Source organism: Pan troglodytes, chromosome 5 (genome assembly GCF_028858775.2).
Source record: "Pan troglodytes isolate AG18354 chromosome 5, NHGRI_mPanTro3-v2.0_pri, whole genome shotgun sequence".
NCBI classification, from domain to species: Eukaryota; Metazoa; Chordata; class Mammalia; order Primates; family Hominidae; genus Pan; species Pan troglodytes.
The window spans coordinates 145302803-145325832 of NC_072403.2; the positions used below are offsets into that span (position 1 = coordinate 145302803).

At 36.8% G+C, this 23030-nt stretch overlaps 1 protein-coding gene across 22 annotated transcripts in view; it reads left to right on the forward strand.

The window, feature by feature from the left end:
- Positions 1–23030, forward strand: part of EYA4 (EYA transcriptional coactivator and phosphatase 4) — a 288119-nt gene that overhangs the window by 187470 nt on the left and 77619 nt on the right. For 11 of the 22 annotated variants that reach the window (XR_010158205.1, XM_024357428.2, XM_063813500.1 and 8 more), the window contains 2 exons: positions 17780–17904; positions 19264–19332. Coding sequence is in view for 21 of the 22 variants with exons in the window: in XM_024357428.2 (XP_024213196.1) it covers positions 17780–17904; positions 19264–19332 (194 nt within the window). In the remaining variant the exon portion in view is untranslated. The remainder of the gene's footprint in view (positions 1–17779; positions 17905–19263; positions 19333–23030) is intronic. The other 11 variants (XM_016956317.3, XM_054686333.1, XM_009452034.4 and 8 more) reach the window with 1 other exon arrangement.

Below are 23030 nucleotides of genomic sequence, written 5' to 3' on the forward strand. Positions count from 1 at the left end.
TTAGATTAAGAATTAGGCCTCCATCTTCTGGGGCTGAGGGTAGATTTAGCTTCTTTTTTTTTTTTTTTTTTTTTTTTTTTTGTGAAATGGAGTCTCGCTCTGTTGCCCAGGCTGGAGGGCTGTGGCATGATCTCGGCTCACTGCAACCTCTACCTCCCAGGTTCAAGCGATTCTCCTGCCACAGCCTCCCGAGTAGCTGGGATTACAGGTGTGCACCACCACACCCGACTAATTTTTGTATTTTTAGTAGAGACGGGGTTTCACCATGTCAGTCAGGCTGGTCTCTAACTCCTGACCTCGTGATCCACCTGCCTCAGCCTCCCAAAGTGCTGGGATTATAGGCATGAGCCACTGCACCTGTCCAGATTTAGCTTCTTTTGAGGCACCAGCCTTTGCTGGTGAGAGGTGAATACCTGAATAAAAATTAAGATTCTGTTAGGTAAAAGGAAGTGAGACAGTTAATGCATAGCAGATGACAAGGAGCACTACAGAAGCATTAGTAAGCTTAGGAGGGAGAAAGGTTGAGGAGAAGTTATTAACATTGTCATATACCAAATGGGTCAAGGGAAGAATTAAGGAGAGGCGGAAAAATGCCCATGAGAGCAGTAATTAGAATGTGACCCCAGAGACACACCATGGATTCTAATTAAAGTGGATAGAGGGTGACTGTGAGGGGAAAAGTAGTTATGAGGAACTGAGTCTAGTTTCAAGATTCTGAGTTTTGAAAGAAACGATAAAGATAATAGCTAGGGGGGGAAATAATGAGAATCAGGGGTTTCTTTTTTGTTTTGTTTTCATGATCATCAATTAAATGTTTCAAAGTTAGTCAGTAATTTCTAACTGGGCTCTGATGAAGGGGCTTTGAGTGACCAGTTGTATGAACTTAGTCAACTTGTCAAGTCTCTTTGACTTGTCATCCATTGAAAGGGAAAAAAAGAAAGCTGTTTTTATCCTATGGAGTTGGTGGATTTCAGAAATATTTTTCTTCAGTTTTCTTTTATTTTATTTATAATTTCAACTTTTAGAATCACAAGTTACATGTGCAGGTTTGTTATATGAGTAGATTGTGTGATGCTGAGGTTTAGGGTATGAATGATCCCATCACCCAGATTGTGAACACAGCACCCAACAGTTAGTTTTCAACCCTTGCCCCCTCCCTCCTTCCCACCTCGATTAGTCCCTAGTGTCTATTGTTCCCATCTTTATGTCCATGAGTACTCAATGTTTAGTTCCCACTTGTAAGTGAGAACATGCGGTATTTGGTTTTCTGTTCCTGCAGTAAATTCACTTAGGATAATGACCTCCAGCTGGTACGTATATACCATGGAATACTATGCAGCCAAAAAATAATGGAATCATGTCCTTTGCAGAAATATTTTAAAGAAGAGAATATTGTTTATATTTTAGGTGTGTGTGTTTAGGAGATATTTTAAATGTTATACTCCATCAAGTCTTCAATACATTTAGGGGAAACAGAAAATAAACTAATTTTACTTTCTACCTCATTGTTTGGTCTTAGGCTAAAATCCATGTTTTACGGAGAATTCAAGAAATTTTTAAACTTCAGGTAGAACTGTGTTTTTTACAAATATATAGAAAACATAGTGCCTAATGCGTGGTAGAAACTCATTAAATAATTATTAAGTTGTTCTACTTTTCATATTTAAGGATGAAAAATATTAGAGATTCTCCATGAATCAGATTATAAAATTCTTTATACTGGAGAAATTTCTTATACCATATTTTTTATTTGTCAGAGAATTGATTCTAAAAAACAATAAAACTATGCCACAAAAAAAAACTAGTAATATTGAGTAGTGCAGCAAAACCTGGGTAACTAAGTCTAACTAGGTAGGTTAATTGAAGTTACTGGAAAATTTATTCATACATTCAACAAGTGTTCATTGAGCACTTACTATGTGACAGGCCTTGTGCTAGGCTTCTTGCTCTCTTAGAGTATACATTCTAGAGGGAGAGCCAATTAAATAAATTAATATACAATATGTCAGAGAGATAATTGCCTTGAAGAAGAATAAAATGAGATAATGGGATAGTAGGCAATTAGTACAAATGTTTTCATTTTGTATGAGGAGAGCAGGAAGGGAATCTCTGAACAGGGGATGTTTGAGCTGAGACACAGGACATGAAGGATGGCTGGGAGAACTGTGTTCCTGGGAAAGGGGAAATCAAGTGCAGAGGTCCTCACCTGGGAACACATTGGGTGTGTTTGACAAACAGCAGGTTAGACTGGGGAGATGGGATGTAGGGAATTGGGGCTCTGTGAGTGAGGGTAATCACCTAGGAGATGAGGTCAAGAAATGGGGCATCAGTGTGCCATATAAGGAAGCAAGGCCTTAGAGACTGGGAGGAATTTGGGAACTACTCTAAGAGACATGAGAAGGCATTAGAGGGTTTAGAACAGAGGACTGATTGCATTGAGCTGGTTATCACTCTAACTGCCTTGGGGAGAATAGGCTGTTCTAGGGCAAGTGTGGCTTGGGGAGATAACGTTCAAACAAATGTAACTTTTTGTTTCCTTGAAATATATAATAAAGTAAAGCTACCTATTCAGGGAGTTTGTCCAAGTAATAGCACTGTCAGATCTACTACAATAAATAGATGATAATGGTTTGTAATTAGCAAAGTAACTATTCATATAGAAATCATTCAGTTGATGCTAGTTGACTAATCACTTCTCATGCAATCTTACTCTTGTATTTGATGAACTTTGTTTTGAAGCCAGTGCAATATGAAGTGCACCATCACTCCTCAGCAGGGACAAATTACCACAGATTATTGAGATCAGTCTCCTTAAAATTAATGTTATTATAACATTCTGTTGTAAAGAAAGAATTATATCACAGGTATTTTTGTCAAGCTTTTAGGAACTGTTGGAGTGCTTTAAATTTATAACATTGTGTGTTCCCCTTAAATGTTCATGGTTGGAACACATCTAATTTTATGCAATATTTAAAAATTTTTGGCAGTGAGATTCATAGGGCAGAAGTTACAGAATGATTTCATTTTGGAAAATAAGTGAAAAATAAAGATAACACATGAGCCCAATAAAATACTCCATTTTCTTGATTTTTTTTTTTTTTTTTTTTTTTGCCAATATCTTTGTCATGAGGGCAGACCATGGTGCATTATTCCACCCCCGCCCCCGGCATTTGCAAACCACCAGTCATTTCCTTAGGGACCTTAACAAACGGAAGCATTGAATTCTGTTCAGTCAGTGGTGCCTCCCACCTAGGAAAAAGACAGCTCTGTAATTGAATCCCAGCATATGCATTGTCATCCCTCCTGCCTGCTCTCCTGGTGCTACAGCAAATTAAAAGATCTCCAAGGCTCAGCCTGCCTCCCAGCTGCCAGCCCTGGTAGACATGAGGGAGCCAGCAGGGACCAGGTGGAGCAGTTTTGAGTTGCACTAAACACACGGCGCAAGGAGATTGGCCATAACTTCCCAATTGAATATTTATGCCAGCCCCATTTCTCATCTTGCTCTTTGGCACTGAACACAGGGCTGAGCTCCTGCTGATTTCAGGGCGCTGCATTGTGTTTGGATCAGCTTTGTGAAGTATTACACCAGATGAGAAATGGGCCCAAGTTCCTATCACTAAGACGGCTGGTTGACTTTTTTTTTTTTTTTCATGGAGACTATCATATTATAGTATCAAAAGCTGGGGCAGTGAGGGAGTTCCCTGACATCTCCTGACACTGCTGTTACATGAATCATACACAACTTCAACCATTGCTTGCTATGGAGTGGAACTTTAATGGCTCCTATTCAGGGACAGACAAATATACTCTGATTTGTATATTACTGCATGTTCGTCTTTTTTTTTTAAGGTTTTATTTTTGTTTGCTAAGGTCAGGGACTTATCACAGGGCCCTCTCATCACATTTCACATTCTGATCCCTCGTGGCAGGTGCTAACTTCCTTGCTCTCAAACTGAATGGGTTGAGTAACCTCATAAAGATACAGAATGTCTTGGCAGAGAAAGGAAAAGACTACAGAATGCCTGTCTATGGAAGAGTCTCAGTGTTATTTAGTTATTAGTTAGCCCTGTAAACCCGAGAAGATATTTGGAAACCCATCTACACACACCCATTAACTTTTTCTAGGTGGTGGATCACAGACTTAAATTCATGTTCCTGATTCCTAATCCATATTGTTATCTAATAAAAGCACATTCCTTATGTAGATTTTATCATGAAATTTGCTTAAAAAAATCATTCTCTTCAATTGTATTTTTGTATAGCATAATAAACTATAGATCAGTGAACCACTGAACTTCTTGTGAATTGCTGGTTCTAAAATGAAATTCTCAAATGATTAAATTTAAATAATTAGGAGGCAGTGATAATGATAAGCCAATGTAAGTTCTGTAGGCAAAAGACATGCCAGAATAACCTCATAGTCTTTTGTGACAGCAGTACCAGAAAGGAAGAGCAAAGACATGCATTACACTTAGAACACATAGAATTCAGCCAAGCACATGCCAGAGGCTCAGATATTTATGAGAAAAAGACAGAAATTAGCTCAATAACTATTCCCGATGAACTGATATAAATCTGGAGGTATACCTCTAGTACCCTCTTTAAGACCTGTCCTTGGCACTGTGCTTTTCAACATGACTACAGGCATGCGCCACCACACCCAGCTAATTTTTGTATTTTTAGTAGAGAGGGGGTTTCACCATGTTGGCCAGGATGGTCTCCATCTCTTGACCTTGTGACCCACCCACCTTGGCCTCCCAAAATGCTGGGATTACAGGCGTGAGCCACTGTGGCTGGCCAACATGTTTATTGTGAGGGCATTGAGGGCATGCTAAGAAAGTTTGTAGGTGAGGTAGGAACTTCACTGGGAAAGAGGACATTGAACAGCAGAATCAGAATCTAACAGACAGGCTGAAACAATGGACTCAAGTCCAACAAGATGGCATTTAGGAGAAACACATGAAAAGCTGCTCACTCGGGTCCCAAATGCCAACTGCATGTGTAGTGAGCGACTGGGAGGACACAGGGCTCTCAAGCATCACATGGGACAAAGACTTGGGAATTTCACTGGCTGGGTTTAGGCATGAATTAGGACTGCACAGTGTCTGAGGACAAAGCTAATGTACTCTTCAGTCTACACTGACAAGTGAGAGTTGTAATAGCCTTGCCATATTTTGGACCACAACTGTGTGACTATGGGGACCACTGTTAAAGAAGAATCCTGGAGATCTTATGGAAGAGAATGCTAGGAAAGTAAAAGAGTTTGAGATGAACTGAGTGGACTGAGGGAATTGGAGATGCCCTCCCTGAGAGAGAAAAAGCTCTTGGGCAGGACAGGTCATTGATGTGTGAAAGACTGTTATATGAAAGAAGGTTTAGACTTGACCCATGACAATAAATGAATTTTCTTGGACCAAAGTTTCAGGGAAGCCCCAGATAGAAAACTTTCTAATAGTATAAGTTATCTGAAAATGAAAGGGCTGCCTCTTAAGAAAATGATTTTCTTGACACTACAAGTTTTCAAATAGACAAACCAGGCTGTTTTATTGTCTGTGTTGTAGAAGTGATTGTAGTAATAAAATTTATGAAGGAGGCGCTGTAGGCCAACCTTTGGATACTTTTTTTTGTGTGATCTTATTTAATTCACACATTCGCCTTCCAGAGGATATTATTATCTCCAATATTGAGACTAAGGTCCCATGACTGGTAAATGAGGCAGAGTTTAAAATTCAGGTTTTAGTTGACAGTAGACACTCTTAACACTGCTCTCATAGCCTTAAGCACAATACTCCATTTTGCTTTTGAGGACATTTAATGTCCCTTCAGAACTGGAAATCTGATCATTTTAATAGGTTACCACCTTTTTTTTGTACATTATATCAATGCTTTGCTCTTGTTAGTACAACATTGGGAAACCTAGATTTGTTTATCCTGTGAACAGTTTGATCTTTACTGGTAGAGTTTTTTCTTAGAAAAAAACAGTGATATGTTTCTTAGTATAATTGATGGCATTAAATGTTTTGATTGTGGTCTTATGGCTTTACTCCACTACTTGCTAGAGGAAAATAATTTTCTGCTTCATTAATGATGGTTTGAACTGATCTGACAGAAACTGAATCCTGCGCCATTCAAATAATGCTTGGAAAATCCATTGGATTTTTGTTTATTTCTTTGTTTTCCGATTAAGGGGGACTTTTAAAAACAAAAATTTAGGGAAATGCTTCTGGTTATCGGAAACATTTATTCACATTTCTTGGGGTTGGAGAGAACTGACATGTTTTAAATTTGTTGGAGTCATAGTGAACAAAGGGGAAGAGTTGCAGGTCTCAAGTCTAGAGCTGTAGGCCCTGGAAAGGAAAAATTGCAAAAGTGTCCAGAGAACAGTGTGTTCATGGCTTTATTTGCTGTTACTCCGAGGCCTGAGATCACCCTGGCAGATGGGTCACTTGCACTGCAAGCACTCATGCTGGCCTCAGGGACAGGGATGAGGTCACTGGCACATTTCAAGAACAGCTTCCTTTCTTTATGCATACACCACTTTCCTGGTCCTTGTTAAGGGTCTCCTTCCTCCTGCGGTTCCCATCTCTGCAGCTGACCCCAGTTCTGACTGTGTCTGGGGAAATGGGTTGGTGAGGGCCTCCTTCTGGGACTATCTGTCCACCTGATCAGTGATATAGACACTGTGTCATGGAGAGGAGCCACATCTCCCAGCCAGCCTGCCAGCAGAGTAACTGGCTCAGGGTTACAAGCTGTGACAAGTGGTTTTTGGATCCTAATCTGAAATATGTCGGTTTAACATGACCTGGCATTGTTACCTGATGTTTTTAAATGCCCGTACTTTTTCCAGAAAGTGGGAACTGATATACAGCAGTGGCATGTCCTACTAATTTTCATAAGATCTAAATTGATCAGGATGCTTTATTACTTTTTTTATTCCACAATATCTTTTTCCTCTTTGACTCTAAAGTGCATGTGCACGCGTGTACACACCCACACAGACACAAACGTGTGTGCACACACACACACACCCCTCACTCATTTGGGAGATCTAACACTGCACATATAAATATTGAAACTTCCAGGCTGGGCGTGGTGGCTCACACCTGTAATCCCAGCACTTTGGGAGGCTGAGGCAGGTGGATCAGGAGGTCAGGAGTTCGAGACCAGCCTGGCCAACATGGTGAAACCCCGTCTCTACTAAAAATACAAAAATTAGCCAGGTGTGGTGGCACGTGCCTATAATCCCAGCTACTTAGGAAGCTGAGGCAGGAGAATTGCTTGAACTCGGAAGGCAGAGGTTGCAGTGAGCCAAGATCATGCCATTGCACTCCAGCTCTGGGCGACAGAGCAAGACTCCGTCTCGAGGAAAAAAAAAAAAAAGAAAGAAATTTCCACATGCATTTGCATCAGAGAACTAATTCCATCTCCCCTTACCTAGCCCCTTGCTCTCCTGCCTAGCCTGTGGGAATCTTTGAAGATTCTTTGTATTCTAAGAACTGTCCCAAGAACATAGTAGATGCTCAAGCAATGTTTGCTGAACTAGACTACATTTGACTCCACGTAACCAAGTGACTTTATCTGCATTTTTTTCTATTCCTTTTATTCATTAGCACCCACTAAATATACTCCAATATTCTAGGAATAGGGAAAAAATTCATGAACAAATTAGAAAACAGTTCTACCCTGATGGTGCCTTACAGCCTTAATTATGTGAATAGAAGCTGTTGTTATTCTTACTTTTCAGGTAAGGAGAATTGAGGCTTATGTCACATAGGAAGAAAAAATTATGAGCAAGTCTTGCCCTTAAAATCATTCCGATGGTCAAATGCAAATTTGCTATTTTGGTGGACTCTTGAGAATGTGGGAAATAGACCCATGTCCACTTTATGCAAAGAGAAAAAGCTGGCATGAGTGGGAGTCTTTGAACATCAAGAATGCTTTTGCATTTCTTGGGTTGTGAACAACTGATGGAGTCAACTTATAAATAAGCAGGACCATGACTCATTACCAGGATCTGTACAGAATGAATCATGGCTTCTGAGTTCGAGTAGACTCTAAACTACACAGTTTTAAGGCTTCCCCTTTCTTGGGTTTGAAGAGGATATTTCAAATTATTAGAAAGAAATTCCATCTATGCTACAGAAAAATTGCAGGAAAAAAATTCCCAGAAACTAGTTGCATGTCTTTACATTTTTCTTTCTTTTCCTTTTTTAAGTTTTTGTGTTTATGACTAAGTTCATTTTTTATATTGTCTGGAAAGATGCTAATATTCAAAAGGCCTCATGACATAAGGACCACTAACAAGGGGTTGAAATAAACGTCCTGGAAAGAAAGAATGACTACCTTTAAATATTATGAGCAGTGTAAATTTGGCAGAGCAGATCCTTATATTGACTTTAGTAACCTGAAAACTATTCAAAATGTTTTATTTCAGGGATATGCATTCCTGATTGTGATTTCATGGTGTGAATAAAATAAAGTCACTTAAATTGATAGAAACAGTCTGAGCTCTGGCATCAGATAAACATGAGTTCAAGTTCTGGTGCTGCTACTTCCTATCTGTGTAACCTTGGGACTGCTGTGTATCCTCTCTGAGCCTCAATTTCTTCATCTGTAAAATGTGGAAAATAATATGTATATTAATACCTTATTTTAAAGATTAAAGGTAATAATATATATATGAAAAACCAAACACAGAATGTGTCATACTGTAATAGTCCATTTTCATACTGCTGTAAAGAACTGCCCAAGACTGGGTAATTTATAGAGGAAAGAGGCGTAATTGACTTACAGTTCCGCATGGCTGGGGAGGCTTCAGGAAACTTATAATTATGGCAAAAGGTGACCGAGAAGCAAGGCATCTTCTTCCCAAGGTAGCAGGGAGGAGAATGAACACAGGAGGAACTACCAAACGCTTATGACACCATCAGATCTTGTGAGAACTCACTCACTATCTTGAGAATAGCATGGGGGAGACCGCCCCCATGACTTGATTACCTCCACCTTGTCTCTCCCTTGACATGTGGGGATTATGAGGATTACAGGGATTACAATTCAAGATGAGATTTGGGTGGGGACACAAAGCCTAAACCATATCACATACAATATATACACAGTAAAAACTGATACCCATTAATCATTTTCTGTTGCTTAAACCTGAGGTAAAATTTATAGATTTTACATTCTGTATAAATTGGAATTAAAAAGAATCTGAAGTGTCACAATTAAATTAATCACAAAACATATAAAAGGAAATACAGGAATATTTTTGCTGTATTCTTAGTAGCCATAGTGTATCTCTGTTCTCTGAAGACTTTTAGTTGCAAGAAACATTGACCTACCTAAATGAATTCAAGCATAAGTAACTAAATTGTAAATATCTAGATAATTGCATTTCGGTTTCCTGTGGACTGGAATGTAAAATGCCAAGGCTATTTTTATTTTGAGGTTTTTGTTTTTCAGGGGTAACATTTTCTGTTTCTTCTCTGCTCCTTTCTATGGTGTGTGCTTCATCCTTTTATTCCTGACTGGTGTTCCTTCTTTGCTCATCTTGTATGTGGTCCAGATTGGCTATGAGCCCCTACACTACTTTGTGGCTTCAGTGATATCATTAAGCAGATACCTCCCCCAGGATCCCTTATTCGAATTCATCAAAACCCAGCTAAGAATTTCTGATGACATTTTCTAGAATCTTTAAGTTTACATTAATTTCTATCTGTTCCACTTTATGGATGCTTACTGTACTTTAATTTTCTATTCACAGGACGCTGCTTTGTCATTTAGATGGTAAACTCCTTGAGGGTAGGGCCATGTTTTCTTCACTCAGCAATCCTAACACCTGTGACAGTGCTTTACATGTAGTAAGCAACCATTAATTTGTTTGATCATTTAAATTAAAAGTCTTGGCCGGGTGCGGTGGCTCATGCCTGTAATCCCAGCACTTTGGGAGGCCGAGGTGGGCGGATCACGAGGTCAGGAGATCGAGATCATCCTGGCTAACACAGTGAAATCCCGTCTCTACTAAAAATACAAAAAATTAGCCGGGTGTGGTGGCAGCCACCTGTAGTCCCAGCTACTCGGGAGGCTGAGGCAGGAGAATGGTGTGAACCCAGGAGACAGAGCTTGCAGTGAGCCAAGATGGCACCACTGCACTACTGGACTCCAGCCTGGGTGACAAAGCGAGACTCCGTCTCAAAAAAAAAAAAAAAAAAGTCTTTGGGTTGGGCGAGTCTAGTAGTAGATAATGACTTTACGACCATTTAGCATTGACTGTAAATAAGTCTGTTATCGGGATGTGCTACAGATACTACTTGGTACTGTTTTTGAGCTCATCTTTGTTCTTGGATTTCACATCTCTTTTTCTTCTGTTTGTTCCATGATTGGCAAATCTTCTGATTCCTGACTGCCATTTAAACTCATTTATCCCAGTTTTTCACACTTAAATTCACCTTGTCACACTCACATGCTTGATTTCACAGCTGTTTCTAAGATGGTTATGGCTTACACACCATTTCACTCATTCATTTATTACTGAAATGTTTCTTGAGAAACTGCTTTTCTTGAGAAACTACTTTTTCAGGCAGCTTTGCAGGCAATAAGGATATAGCACTGATTCACTGGAATGAAATAATACAAATTAAAATCAGCAAAGGAAAAAGGCATATGGGGCAGAGTTCAGGAGAAACCGGAGTTTATTTCCAGTTGTCTTCTGTCCAGAGTTGTACAAATAGCACTTATTTGTCCCTACAACAATGTGCGACAGTACATGCAGAGCGTTGCCAATGGTGGATGCTCATCCAAGCCTTAGTGCCCAGGGGTCACTATTATTGGAGGTCAGTTATATAAACATGTCTGACCACCCATGTGGCTGACCTTCATTACTGTTTTTAGCCCCGTCATAAGTCAGACTGATTCTGCGTGGCTCAAAGCCCCCACCAGGAATCACATTGTTAGCATCATTGTTAGCATAGAGTATCTGGTGTGGCCCAAGGCTCCAGCTAAACACAGGTACTCTAATAAGTTAAGATATTCCAAGGGCTTAAAGGTTATCTCCCAGGAATTGGTCAAGGGACAGACCTTTCTTTTGAATGTGCAGGGTTTGGATGATACACTTTTTACTGCACAAGGGCTAACCTCACTTATTTTCTTTCTTCTCTCAAGGACCAAGCCCTGCGCCATCTAAACAATTGTTTCCAACGTTGTTTCCTCAGTTTTAGTTTTATAGTGGCAATATTAGGTCCCAGTTACTCTATCATAGACAGGAATTATAGTCAAGTAATTTGAAAAACTCTTTATAAAATGTTATTTCATTCTTATTACTTCCTTTCTATGCTTTTGAATATATTCTATAATGTGCCTATATAAAAATGTACATAATTCATTAGCACATATAAATGACACCTAAATAAATATGTACACATATTTGAGGTGCTTACTTTTTTTATTCAATTAACAATCTAGTAGTTTGGAAGCTACTGAGTTTGACAGCTGCTTATTTGCATCTTTAATAGGAAGGGCACTTCAGGAGTTAACAAAGATAAATGAAAATCTTGTTATCACAGACATCCTGTGGCAGCTTCTTTTTTTTCATTTGTTTTCTAGAAGAACGTGTACACAAACGACAATAAGTTAAGACAGAGTGTGAAAAGTGCTGCAGAGGAAGGTAAAAATAATATAACAAAAATATGACAGTATGACCAGGTCACTTCTGGTTTTGAGGACCAGAAAAAGGTGTTTGGAGAAAGTAGCATTTGTGAGGTATTTAAACATTGATTAAGATGGTTTTCAGGAGCTATCAGACAAGAAAGATGCTGTACAAGCTAAAATTGTGAAGGGGAAATTGTGACAATAGTACAATAATCATTTCTGATACAAGAAACTGTATACTAGGTGATTACTTGAAGATAAAGCTGAATGGAGAGTTGTGAATGTCTGGGTAAGGCATTGGGACAGGATAGTACTGATTATATTTGTAAAGAGAAGACATATAATAAGAGCTAAGTTTGGATTTCTCAGAAATCAGATATAACTTTATTTTTGTTCCCCTCTATGCATTTCTTATGATTGGCTTTAATAAAGCATTCTGTTATTTTCAGAATTTGACTGATGTGTTTAGCTGTGGTTTTTCTTTTTCCTATTTGATGTTTGTGGTGCTGTAAGGCTCTGGGGTTGATGTTTTTCATCAGATTTGGGGAAATTTTGACCATTACTTATTCCAATATTATTCTGTATCATTCTCTTTCTCCTGTTTTTTTGATAATATTACACAGGTTACTTATACTCAATTAAGTTTCCACTCCCACTTTTTTCCTCTGTGCTTCAGTTTGGATAATTTGCATTGGCCCAGCTTCAGATATCCTGGTCCTTTCTTTTGCAATGTCCAATATGCTGTTAAGTCCACTCAAATAATACTTATGTAATATATTGTTATTTTCATTCTAGAAATTTTATTTAGTTCTTTTTTAAGAGTTTCCTTTTCTTCTCCCTATGCAATATAGAGATACATACTGTTATAAATAAAGCTTCAATGCTGCAAAAGAAATGGCACTCGAATATAAAATTTTCTTTTTAATTCTCAGCAAGGCAACATACTTCTATAGAAGGGTGCGCACTTACAGATAGAGCAATGGTGAGTGCACACCTGGACAACAGAGGGAAAGGGGTTCTTACCCCTGAGGCACATAGCCCCTGCTGCCCTGTCTTTCCCCTATTGGCTACGGTGAGATGGCTAAACTAATTCTGATTGGCTAATTTAAAGAGAGTGACAGGGTGAGTGGTCTGGTGGAAAAAAATGGTTATGCAGGGTGGAGAATGAGTCAGGGCGGAGCAGGTAGTAGGTAATCGGAATGAGTTGGGATGAAGCAGGTAATCAGAATGAGCCAGGGTGAAGCAGGTAATTGGAATGAGTCAGGGTGGAGCAGGTAATAAGAATGAGTCAGGGTGGAACAGATAATTGAAAAGGGTTGCTTTATGAGGAAGTTAAGTTTAAAAGTAGAAGGCAAAGAATTGGACATACTGACATATTGATTCTTTGAAAAGAAATTTAGAACTCATATCTAACAATACATATATTTTTATATATATGTTATATACGTATATGTATTGATCTATATATGACAGATGTATATATGGCAGATATGTATATATTAATACCTATATATGGCATATAAATATTTATATACCTTTTGTGTGTATCTTTTCCTATAAGTTACTTAATATATTCACATTAGTTTTAAAATCCTTATCTGCTAGTTTCAACACTTGGGTCATAAACAGGTCTGCTTTTATTTACTGTGTTTTCTGTCCACTAGGAGTCATATTTTTCTGCTTTTTGTTAGGTCACAAAATATTTATAATGTTCTGAACATTATATACAATAAATCAATAGCGATTGAAGCATAGTATTTCTTTTGTGTTTTATTTCCCCAAAAAGTGGTAGTTCTTTCCTCTGGCAGTGAAGGTGAGGATCTGTTCACTGAGACCCTTCCTAGAGTTGAGCTTAACTGGAGCTAGACTATGATTAGCCCAACTTCCATCCCTCTGAAAAATCACTGCTTTTATATTTCAACATTTGAACTGGAGAGGCATTGACTGAAGTTATAATTTTTTAGGGTTTTTTTAAGTTAATATTTTTATTTAGTACTGGCAAGGTCCTTATACATGTAACTTTGGTAAATTCACTCATTAGTTCTAGTAGTTTGGGGGTTTGGGGTATGAATTTCCCAGAATTTTCTCTATAAACAATTAAATCATTTGTGAATTAAATTTTTTCTTTCTAAACTTTGCTTATTTTATTTATCTTTGTCTTGTACTGGCTAAGATTGCTAGTAGAATATTGTGGTGAAGTAGGAAAAGCAGATGTCTTTGGCTTGCTACCGAAATAATTCATTATTTCATCACCGAATATGATATAAGCTATAGACTTTTCAAGAGTGCTTTTATCAGACAGAGGAAAAATACTTCTTTTCTTAGTTTGCCAAGAATTTGTATCATGAATGGATGATGAATATTGTCAAATTTTTTTTGCACTCATGGAAATAATATTATGTTAATATATTGAATTACATTGATTTCCACATGTGAAATCAGCTTTACATTACTGGCATAAAGCGCACTTGGTCATGATTTTTTTCTATTGCTGGGTTTGATTTGAGAATATTTTGTTAAATATTTTCTCATCTATGTTTATAAGAAATATATATCCATATTTTCTTTTCTTAAAATTGTTCCTTTCTGGTTTTGGGGTCAGGGTAATTCTGGTCTCCTACCATGGAATGAAAAGTGTTTCCTTCTATTTTTTCTGAAAGAATTTATAAAAAAAATTGTTACTAAAAAAATTTTTTTTTAAATAACAGTAGGAAAAAAAAAGCTTGCTAGTGTTTATTAATTGAACCATATGGCCCTGGAGGTTTTTTGATAAACATTTAATTATAAATTAAGTTTTTTAATCAATGCAGGACTATTTAGATTTTCTATTTTAATTGGATCAAGTTTTATAAATGTGTCTTTCAGGAAATTCACTGATTTTGTGTGTCTTTGAATTAATTGGCATAATATAGTTTATAATACTTCCTTATTACCCTTTTAAAATCATTGGTATCTCTCATGATCATCTTTTGGATTTGTAAATTTTCTCTATTGTTCACAGATTTTGTTTCAATTATTTCTACTCTTTATTGTTTCCTTCTACTTACCTTTTGTTTAATTTCCTTTTCTTCCTCTAGTTTCTTAAAGTGGAAACTTAGGTCACAGATTTTAAATCCTTCTTCTTTTCTAATATAACCATTTAAAGGTATAAACTTCTCATTAATCACTACTTTATTTACATACCACAGTTTGATTTGATCTTTTCATTATCATTTTGTTCTAAATATTTATTATATTTACTTGTGGTTTTTTTTCCTTTGGTTCACAAATTATTTAGAAGTGTAGTGTTTAATTTTCAAATGTTGGGGATTTTTTATATGTCTTATTACCATTGCTTTCTAAATTAATTCATTGTGGTCAGATACCATACCCTGTGAAATTTCAACTTTAAAATCTATCGATATTTACTTTATAGCCCAGCTATAGCCCAGGTCTGTCCTCTTGATAGATGTTCCATGTGCACTTGAAAATAGTGTGCATTTTATAATTATTGGGTATTAGTGTCCTGAAACTGTCAATTAGGTCACATTGGTGATAACGTTTTCCAAATCTTACGTGTATATTTTTTAAAATTTATTTTTGTCTACTTTTCTTCTGTTGGTTACTGTGAAAACTGTGTCATAAAAGCTCCAACTATGATCATAGACTTATCTGTTTCTTCCTTTAATTCTTTCAGTTTTTGCTTCATGTATTCTGTATCTCTGCTTGTAGGCACATGTTATGTCTTCTTGAGTAATTTATTGTTTTTCATCATTTTCCAATTCCTTTCTTTATATTTGCTAATAGTCTTCATCTTGAGGCCTATTTTGTGTGATGTAATATTAGCTTGACCATCTTTTTTATGTTAATTATCTGCGTGGTATATCATTTTCCATTCTTTGACCCTCCACCTATTTGGGCCTTATCACTTTTCAGGTTCCCAGGATGCAGATGCTGAGATATTTCCTGCAGGAGTTTATTTGGGTTGTGCTGTCAGTATTAGTTCCTTTTGAGGGGCATGAAGGAAGCAGGGCTGGATTCAGAGACGTTGATCTGTAGCGCAGTTGCAGCAAAGGTCTCAGCTAGCCTTATGAGAGGCCCTAGACTATGGTGACCCTTAGGGTAAGAGGGAATAGTCATTTTACCCCTCCATTGACCTGTCAGTAGATGAGGGCTGCCCTCAGAAAGAGTGTGCTCTTGGGCACAGTGACCCCGTTTAGTTGAGGGCAAGTTTTGGAAAGGAACTCAGTAGAAAACTACCAGTTGGTAACACTCTCAGCAGCTGTGGGAATGAGTTCTTCAGGATGTCTGGGCAGCGTACTAAAGTAGCACAGTATGCTGATATTTAAAGTGCTTCTCTCATAGATCCCCCATAATTAGGTCTTGGTTGTATAATCTAACCTGACCATAGTCAGCTTTTTATTGGAGTGTTTAGTCCATTGATATTTAGTGTAATCGTCAATGTGTTTGAGTTCGAGTGTGCCATCTTGCTTTGTATTTTCCATTTTTCACATATATTCTTTGTTTACTTCCCTTTTTTTTGGCTTCTTGGGGTTAATCAAATTCTTTAAAATGCTGCTTTAATCGTTCTGTTGGGTTTTTGTTATACCTGATGGTGTTTTTCTTAACATTTAATGCTAGGGATTACTCCATGTACCCTAAACTTAACCTCTTATCCAAGTTTAATATAACACCTCATGCCAAATGAAAGAACCTTGAAAAATATAATTTCACCCCACTTCTTGCTGTTGTTGTCACATATTATATAAGTCCCTGTATACAATGCAATTATTTTTGCTTCAATAGGCTGTCTTTCGTGAATTAAGAGAAAAATAAAAGATAATCTTTTATATTTACCTATATATTTACATTTATGTTATTCTTAATTCTTTCCTGTAGGTCTGAGTTTTCCTCTGTTATCTTTTCTTTGAGCTGAAGGTCTTCCTTTAGTATTTGTTATAGTTCAGGTTGTTGGTGAGAAATTCTCTCAACTTTTATTGATCTTTATGTTTCTTTCTTCCATGAAAGCATGTGTAGCTTCTTTGGGCTACTGCACAGTTCTTTTTCCTAGTTTCCTTTTCTTTTTCTTTTTCTTTTTTTTTTTTTTTCTTTTGAGACAGTCTCGCTCTGTCGCTCAGGCTGGAGTGCAGTGGCGCAATCTCCACTTACTGCAAGCTCCGCATCCCAGGTTCACACCATTCTCCTGCCTCAGCCTCCGGAGTAGCTGGGACTACAGGTGCCCGCCACCAAGCCCAGCTGATTTTTTTTGTATTTGTAGTAGAGACGGGGTTTCACCGTGTTAGCCAGGATGGTCTCGATCTCCTGACCTCGTGATCCGCTCGCCTCGGCCTCCCAAAGTGCTGGGATTACAGGCGTGAGCCACCGCGCCCAGCCTCTAGTTTCCTTTTCAAAAGATGGTCAGCCCTTCAAGAATCCCAATTTTATTTTATCCCAATTGTAGCACAATCTCTGGAGCAAACTTAAGTCAAAGTCCTATTCCTGAATGCATACTAAAAGTGTTACAAAACCAGCTGTCAGGACTTGGGCTCATATTTTGACTCCCTGGGTCAACAAGGTCAGCTGGAAGCTTCTGCTTGATTTTGAGTTCACACTTTATTTCTAGCTACTGATTTCTTCCATATTGGTGGCAGGGGATGCCAAATTTAGGTAATTAAACATTTTCAGCTCTCTAGTGTGTAGCTAAGGTGATCAGTTGAGGAGGGTGGGTATGCATATCAGCTTAAATTGCCAAGATGACAGGATCTGCATTTTTTCTTACAGTATTATATGGAACAGTCATAGGATTATTTTTTGTTATTTTTATATGTCAGTACAGTAATAACATAATATGTTTATTTTTGTGTTAGTAATAACATGTTTTCCATATTATGTTATAATATGTTATAATAATGTGTTATGTTATTACAAGCAGGTTATGAGGCTTAACTTACTAGGGAAGCTTTTCTTATTTATTTATGCATTTGTTTGTATGTTTGTTTCTCATGAACTGGCATGTTCATCTGGTTGACTAAGTCTTAGATACTGGTTTTAATTATTACTGTGAGATAACGTGGTCAATAGAATAATATTTGTAATCTATTAAAAAATAACTGCTGCAATTTCAACTTTTCTCCGCTGCTTACTGCTCTACCAGGTCTATGGAAATGCAGGACCTAGCAAGTCCTCATACTCTTGTTGGAGGTGGTGATACTCCAGGTAGCTCCAAACTGGAAAAATCTAATCTCAGCAGCACATCAGTTACTACAAATGGGACAGGAGGTAAGTGTACTACCCTGAAGATACCCAGAATCATATTTCAATGTTTGCTTTAATTTTACTTCTTAGGGATCTGCTAATAAATAAATATCTTATTATCAATAACACAAATCAGCATTATATCCAAGGCATATATAATTAATATTGATTGTTTTGATGATTTTCTTGAAATTTTTGCTCCTCCTGTATAGCTGGGAACATTCACAGAGAATAGATAGCATTGAGCAACATTTCAAGGGCCTTGAGCAAGGCTTTCTTTTTGTATTTGCCCTTGTAAATATTCCACAAACTTTAGAAATTGAGGTCAAAGGATTTCCACCCTGGTATTAGCAAAAATGTCTGTGTGTGTGTGTACACACTTACTACTTTTTGGTTTTATTTTGAATTATAAACATTTTTCTTAAAAATGTTTCTTCTTAAAAGTGCTTTTTTAAAAAAACACATGGTTTTGGAAATACAAAAATACTCATATCTGCTGCATTTTCTTTTCAAAGAGAATAACACTTAACATTTATTTAAAAAGGAATTGCATTTTTTTCAGGTAATTTCTCATTCTATTAGCCCATAATTATGCCACAGCATATGACAATAATAATAGCTATTACTTCAGATATTCTGCTTTGTTATTTTTATAAAATGTATTCAACTTGTCAGAAAATATGGTCCAATTTTTATATCAGAATGTGTGTTTATAGAGATTATGTATGCACTTATATATAGACTGTATTTTAAATTATTCACAATTTGAAATTTTGTAGATCCATCTAGCCAATAAATTTAGAATTATATGACATTTAATTTAGATATTAGCATTTGCCACATCATATTTTCTTTTAAATTTTAAATAAATATCTGTGAAATTGATACACCTCTTCCCATTTATTTTAGAATAACGATGCAATCTAAAGTTTTCTTTGTAAGGTTGTGTGCATTGCAACTTACCTGTATTTAATAATGTTTTACACCAATTCCCTTGTAGATTAACATTTTCCTTGTTTATGATGTTTATTTGTCTCTAAACATGCATCTGTAATTTCAGCTAATTAATTATGCAATTGCAAATGTATAGAATATTTAGTGATGAAAACTAGAGTAAGGTACATTTAAACCTTAAATTGGGTACAAATAATAAAATTTAAAAACTCAAGCACTCTAGGAACAGACTGGTGAAGTTCACTAATCATCATATGTATATATTTGACTGAACTAAAACAGACCTCCTGATAAACTAAAATGTTGAAGTCATACAGTGCAGTTATAATTTTGGCTAAAAGGTCAGAAACCAGTGCAAGCATTGAAGATTATTCATATCCACTCAGCAAGCATTCAGACAATGAACTTTTATACTGTTCCTGTTCTCAGGGGAAAACATGACTGTTTTAAACACAGCAGACTGGTTGCTGAGTTGCAACACCCCCTCTTCTGCAACAAGTATGAGAGATGCTGGTACACTGCATGTGTTTGGGTGTGTGGATTTGCCCCTCTGGATTGCTGTCTGTTGCTATGTCTATGTTTGCATCTCTTTTCTGTGTTCAGTACTTAAAAAGGAAAAATGAACATGCCTTTTAGTTGTTTATTGACAGCAGTTGGTTATGATTTCTTATCAATCTGTATTCTTAGATTTTTTTAGGTCAGTAGTGTTCTTTTCTTAAATTTTTCATAATTTCACCTAAATGATGCATATATTGGTTTTCTAACTATTTATCAGTTTATTACATGATTAATTTTGCCCAACAACTGCCATGTCAAACAGCAATTGAAGCAGAGTGGCCACGCATGCAAACTTAATCACCTTCATAACCCACAGACTTTCATAATTTAAATTCTTAATTAAGGAAAGATATTTGCTACTCTACAGACTTTGAGAAATATTCCAAAGTATATAAGGTAACATTAATAATCAATATCCCCTCACCTTAAAAATTATCAGTAATGAAAGCTATACATTTAAAACTAGAAATTAATATTGGCTTTTAAATTTTTTTGAACTATGGATATTAACTGCATTCATACCTACACACATATAAACAAACTTTCTCCTAAATCAAATTCTAATATCCTAAAAAAAATCAATTAGAACAAAGCCATCACATTTTTGTGGCACCACCCAGTTGTAGAATCAAAAAGGAGCTCATGCCTATTGGAAATGTGCATCACAAACAAGCAGTAAGAATAGGCACAGTTTGCCTGGACCTTGCTCTGTCTCTGATGAAATTAGAATATATGATCAGTGAAGAAAAACTACTTCAATATGCTCATTATTTGTATTTGTATAGTTTTAGTTTTAATGCTTTTCAATTTTATACTTAAATATACTTTTCATACTTAAAATTATGTTGCTAGAATTTAGATACTCTTAATTCTATAGCAGGGTCTTTTTCTCTAAAGGGCTAGATAGTAAGTATTTTTGGCTTTGTAGGCCACATGTCTGTGTTTCAGCTGCTCAGCTCTGCCATCATAGTGCAAAAGCAACATAGAAAATATGTAAATGAATAAGCATGGCTATGGTCCAATAAAACTTCATGGGCCCTAAAATTTAAATTTCATATAATTTTCATGTGTCATGAAATATTGTAATTTTGACAACGTTTTAAACATTTAATATGTAAAAAAATGTTCTTAGCTTACTGGCTGTGGTCTGTTCTCAAATAGTGTTTAACACAAGCAACATTATAATAGTGAATATGTGCAATAAATAGTAATTTACCTCTGATCTCAACCAGAAACATTTTTCTAAGTGGTAAGCATCAGGCTTTCCTGGTTCTTAATGTCAGTGTTAAAACTCGTGAGTCCATGGGAGAAGAACAAGGAGTTGTGCGTCAGGGCCACTGTGGATCTGGATCTTAGCACTACACTTACTGGCTGTGTCACCTTGAACAAGTTACTTAAGCTCTCTGAGCTTCAATTCCTTTCTATAAAAGGATGATAATAATACTTCTCGGCAAGACTTTTGTCTTAGATAATGTATATAAATTGCTTAACAATAAATATCAGTATATCTTCCTTTCTTTAATTAGTAATGCAATAATAGGCAACAGCTTTTTAAGGAAAATGAAAATATGCATTGTGTTAACAGACTCCATTTGGTCAGATAAATTTAGTTGCATTTAGAAATGTGTAAACTGGGCTAAAGAAAGCAAACTTTTGGTAACAAAATGTTAGATAAACTTTGATTATTAATAATGTAGTCCTGGTAGCATATTATATGAAACTTTTAATGAATTTCAATGACTTTTTTTTTTTTGAAACGGAGTCTCGCTCTGTCACCCAGGCTGGAATGCAGTGGCGCGATCTCCGCTCACTGCAAGCTCCGCCTCCCGGGTTCACGCCATTCTCCTGCCTCAGCCTCCCGAGTAGCTGGGACTACAGGCACCCGCCACGACACCCAGCTAATTTTTTGTATTTTTAGTAGAGATGGGGTTTCACCGTGTTAGCCAGGGCGGTCTCGATTTCCTGACTTCGTGATCGGCCCGCCTCAGCCTCCCGAAGTGCTGGGATTACAGGCCTGAGCCACCGTGCCCGGCCGAATTTCAATGACTTTTTATGGTGGGTGTTGGTGACACAGACTAAGCATTTGTTACATGATCTCTTCTGTTAAGAATAAACTATTTTATTTTCAATTCTTGGTTTTTATTGTTGGAATTTTATCACCTCATAAATAATTTTATCACTTCATAAAATTATAACAAAACAAAAGGCAAAAGAAAAGAACTAATTTAATAGCTTTTCAAGATCATTCCAATAACTCGAGATGTTCAAAAAGATTCTTTATTTATTTATTTAAGACGGAGTCTCACTCTGTCTACCAGGCTGGAGTGCAGTGGTGCCATCTCGGCTCACCACAACTTCCACCTCCCAGGTTCAAGTGATTCTCCTGCCTCAGTCTCCTGAGTAGCTGGGACTACAGACACACGCTACCACGCCCATCAGGCTAATTTTTGTACTTTACTTAGTAGAGGCTGGGTTTCACCACGTTGGCCAGGCTGGTCCTGAACTCCTCACCTCAGGTGATCTGACTACCTAGGCCTCCCAAAGTGTCGGGATTACAGGCGTGGCCACTACACCCAGCCTAATTTTTTTTAATTGATATAAGTAGATAGTATCACCTTTAGATTTTATCCTACTACATTGGTGCTCTTTAAGTATGTTGCAATATTCTTGAAAGTAATTTAATGTGTTTCACTACCTTAATCCTAATTATATAATTACATCTGCAGATTTATATGGAACATAGATTTTCCTTTGAAATTGTTAGCACTTGTAAAATTATTAAAGTGTAAAATATAGAGATAGCATAAATGCAAGCATACCTTAGCAAATAAAGCAGAGGTCAGGCCTTGTGGGCTGTCTGCTCTCTGTTGTCGCTATTTAGCTCTGCTATTGTTGCACAAAAGCAGCCATATACAATACCTACACAAATTAACGTGATTGTATTTAAATAATTTGACTTATGAACACTGAAATTTGAATTTCATTAAAATGTTCATGTCACAAAATATTCTCCTTTTGATATTTTTCAGCCACTTAAAAAGGTAAAAACCATTCTTAGCTTAAAACCATACAGAAACAGGCCATGGGTCAGATTTGGCCCAACTCCTGATATAGATCTATATGTGTATACATAAGTTATGTTGTACATATAAGAATGCATGCCAATTATATGAAAATTTACTTCCAGATATAGGTAATTCCAGATTCTAATTTGCTGAATGGTGTCAGGATTCATGATGAACTACACTTCATATACAAAAATACTTAGATCTATTGGGAGAGCTAGGGCAGTATCTAAAAGAGTAAATTTTCACTTTCTCACTTAATTGAAATGTATCAAGTTCCTATTATATGCCAAGTTCTGTGCCAGGAAATGGGAACCCAGTGACCTAAAGAACACAATACCAGCCATCCAGGAACCAAAAGTCTAGCAGAGGGAGGCAGACATGAAAATAATGAATGCCATAATGTGTTCAAGGTGGATGAACAGTGGAGGGAGGGAATATTTGATTCTACATGGAGATTAAGAAACAACTTCAAAGAAAAGGTTTGGGGGAATAGAAATCAGACATTCTGATCAGCTTTAGTGTTTTTTTCTATATTTGAAATTGATATAGAAAAGAATCTTCTAGAATTTT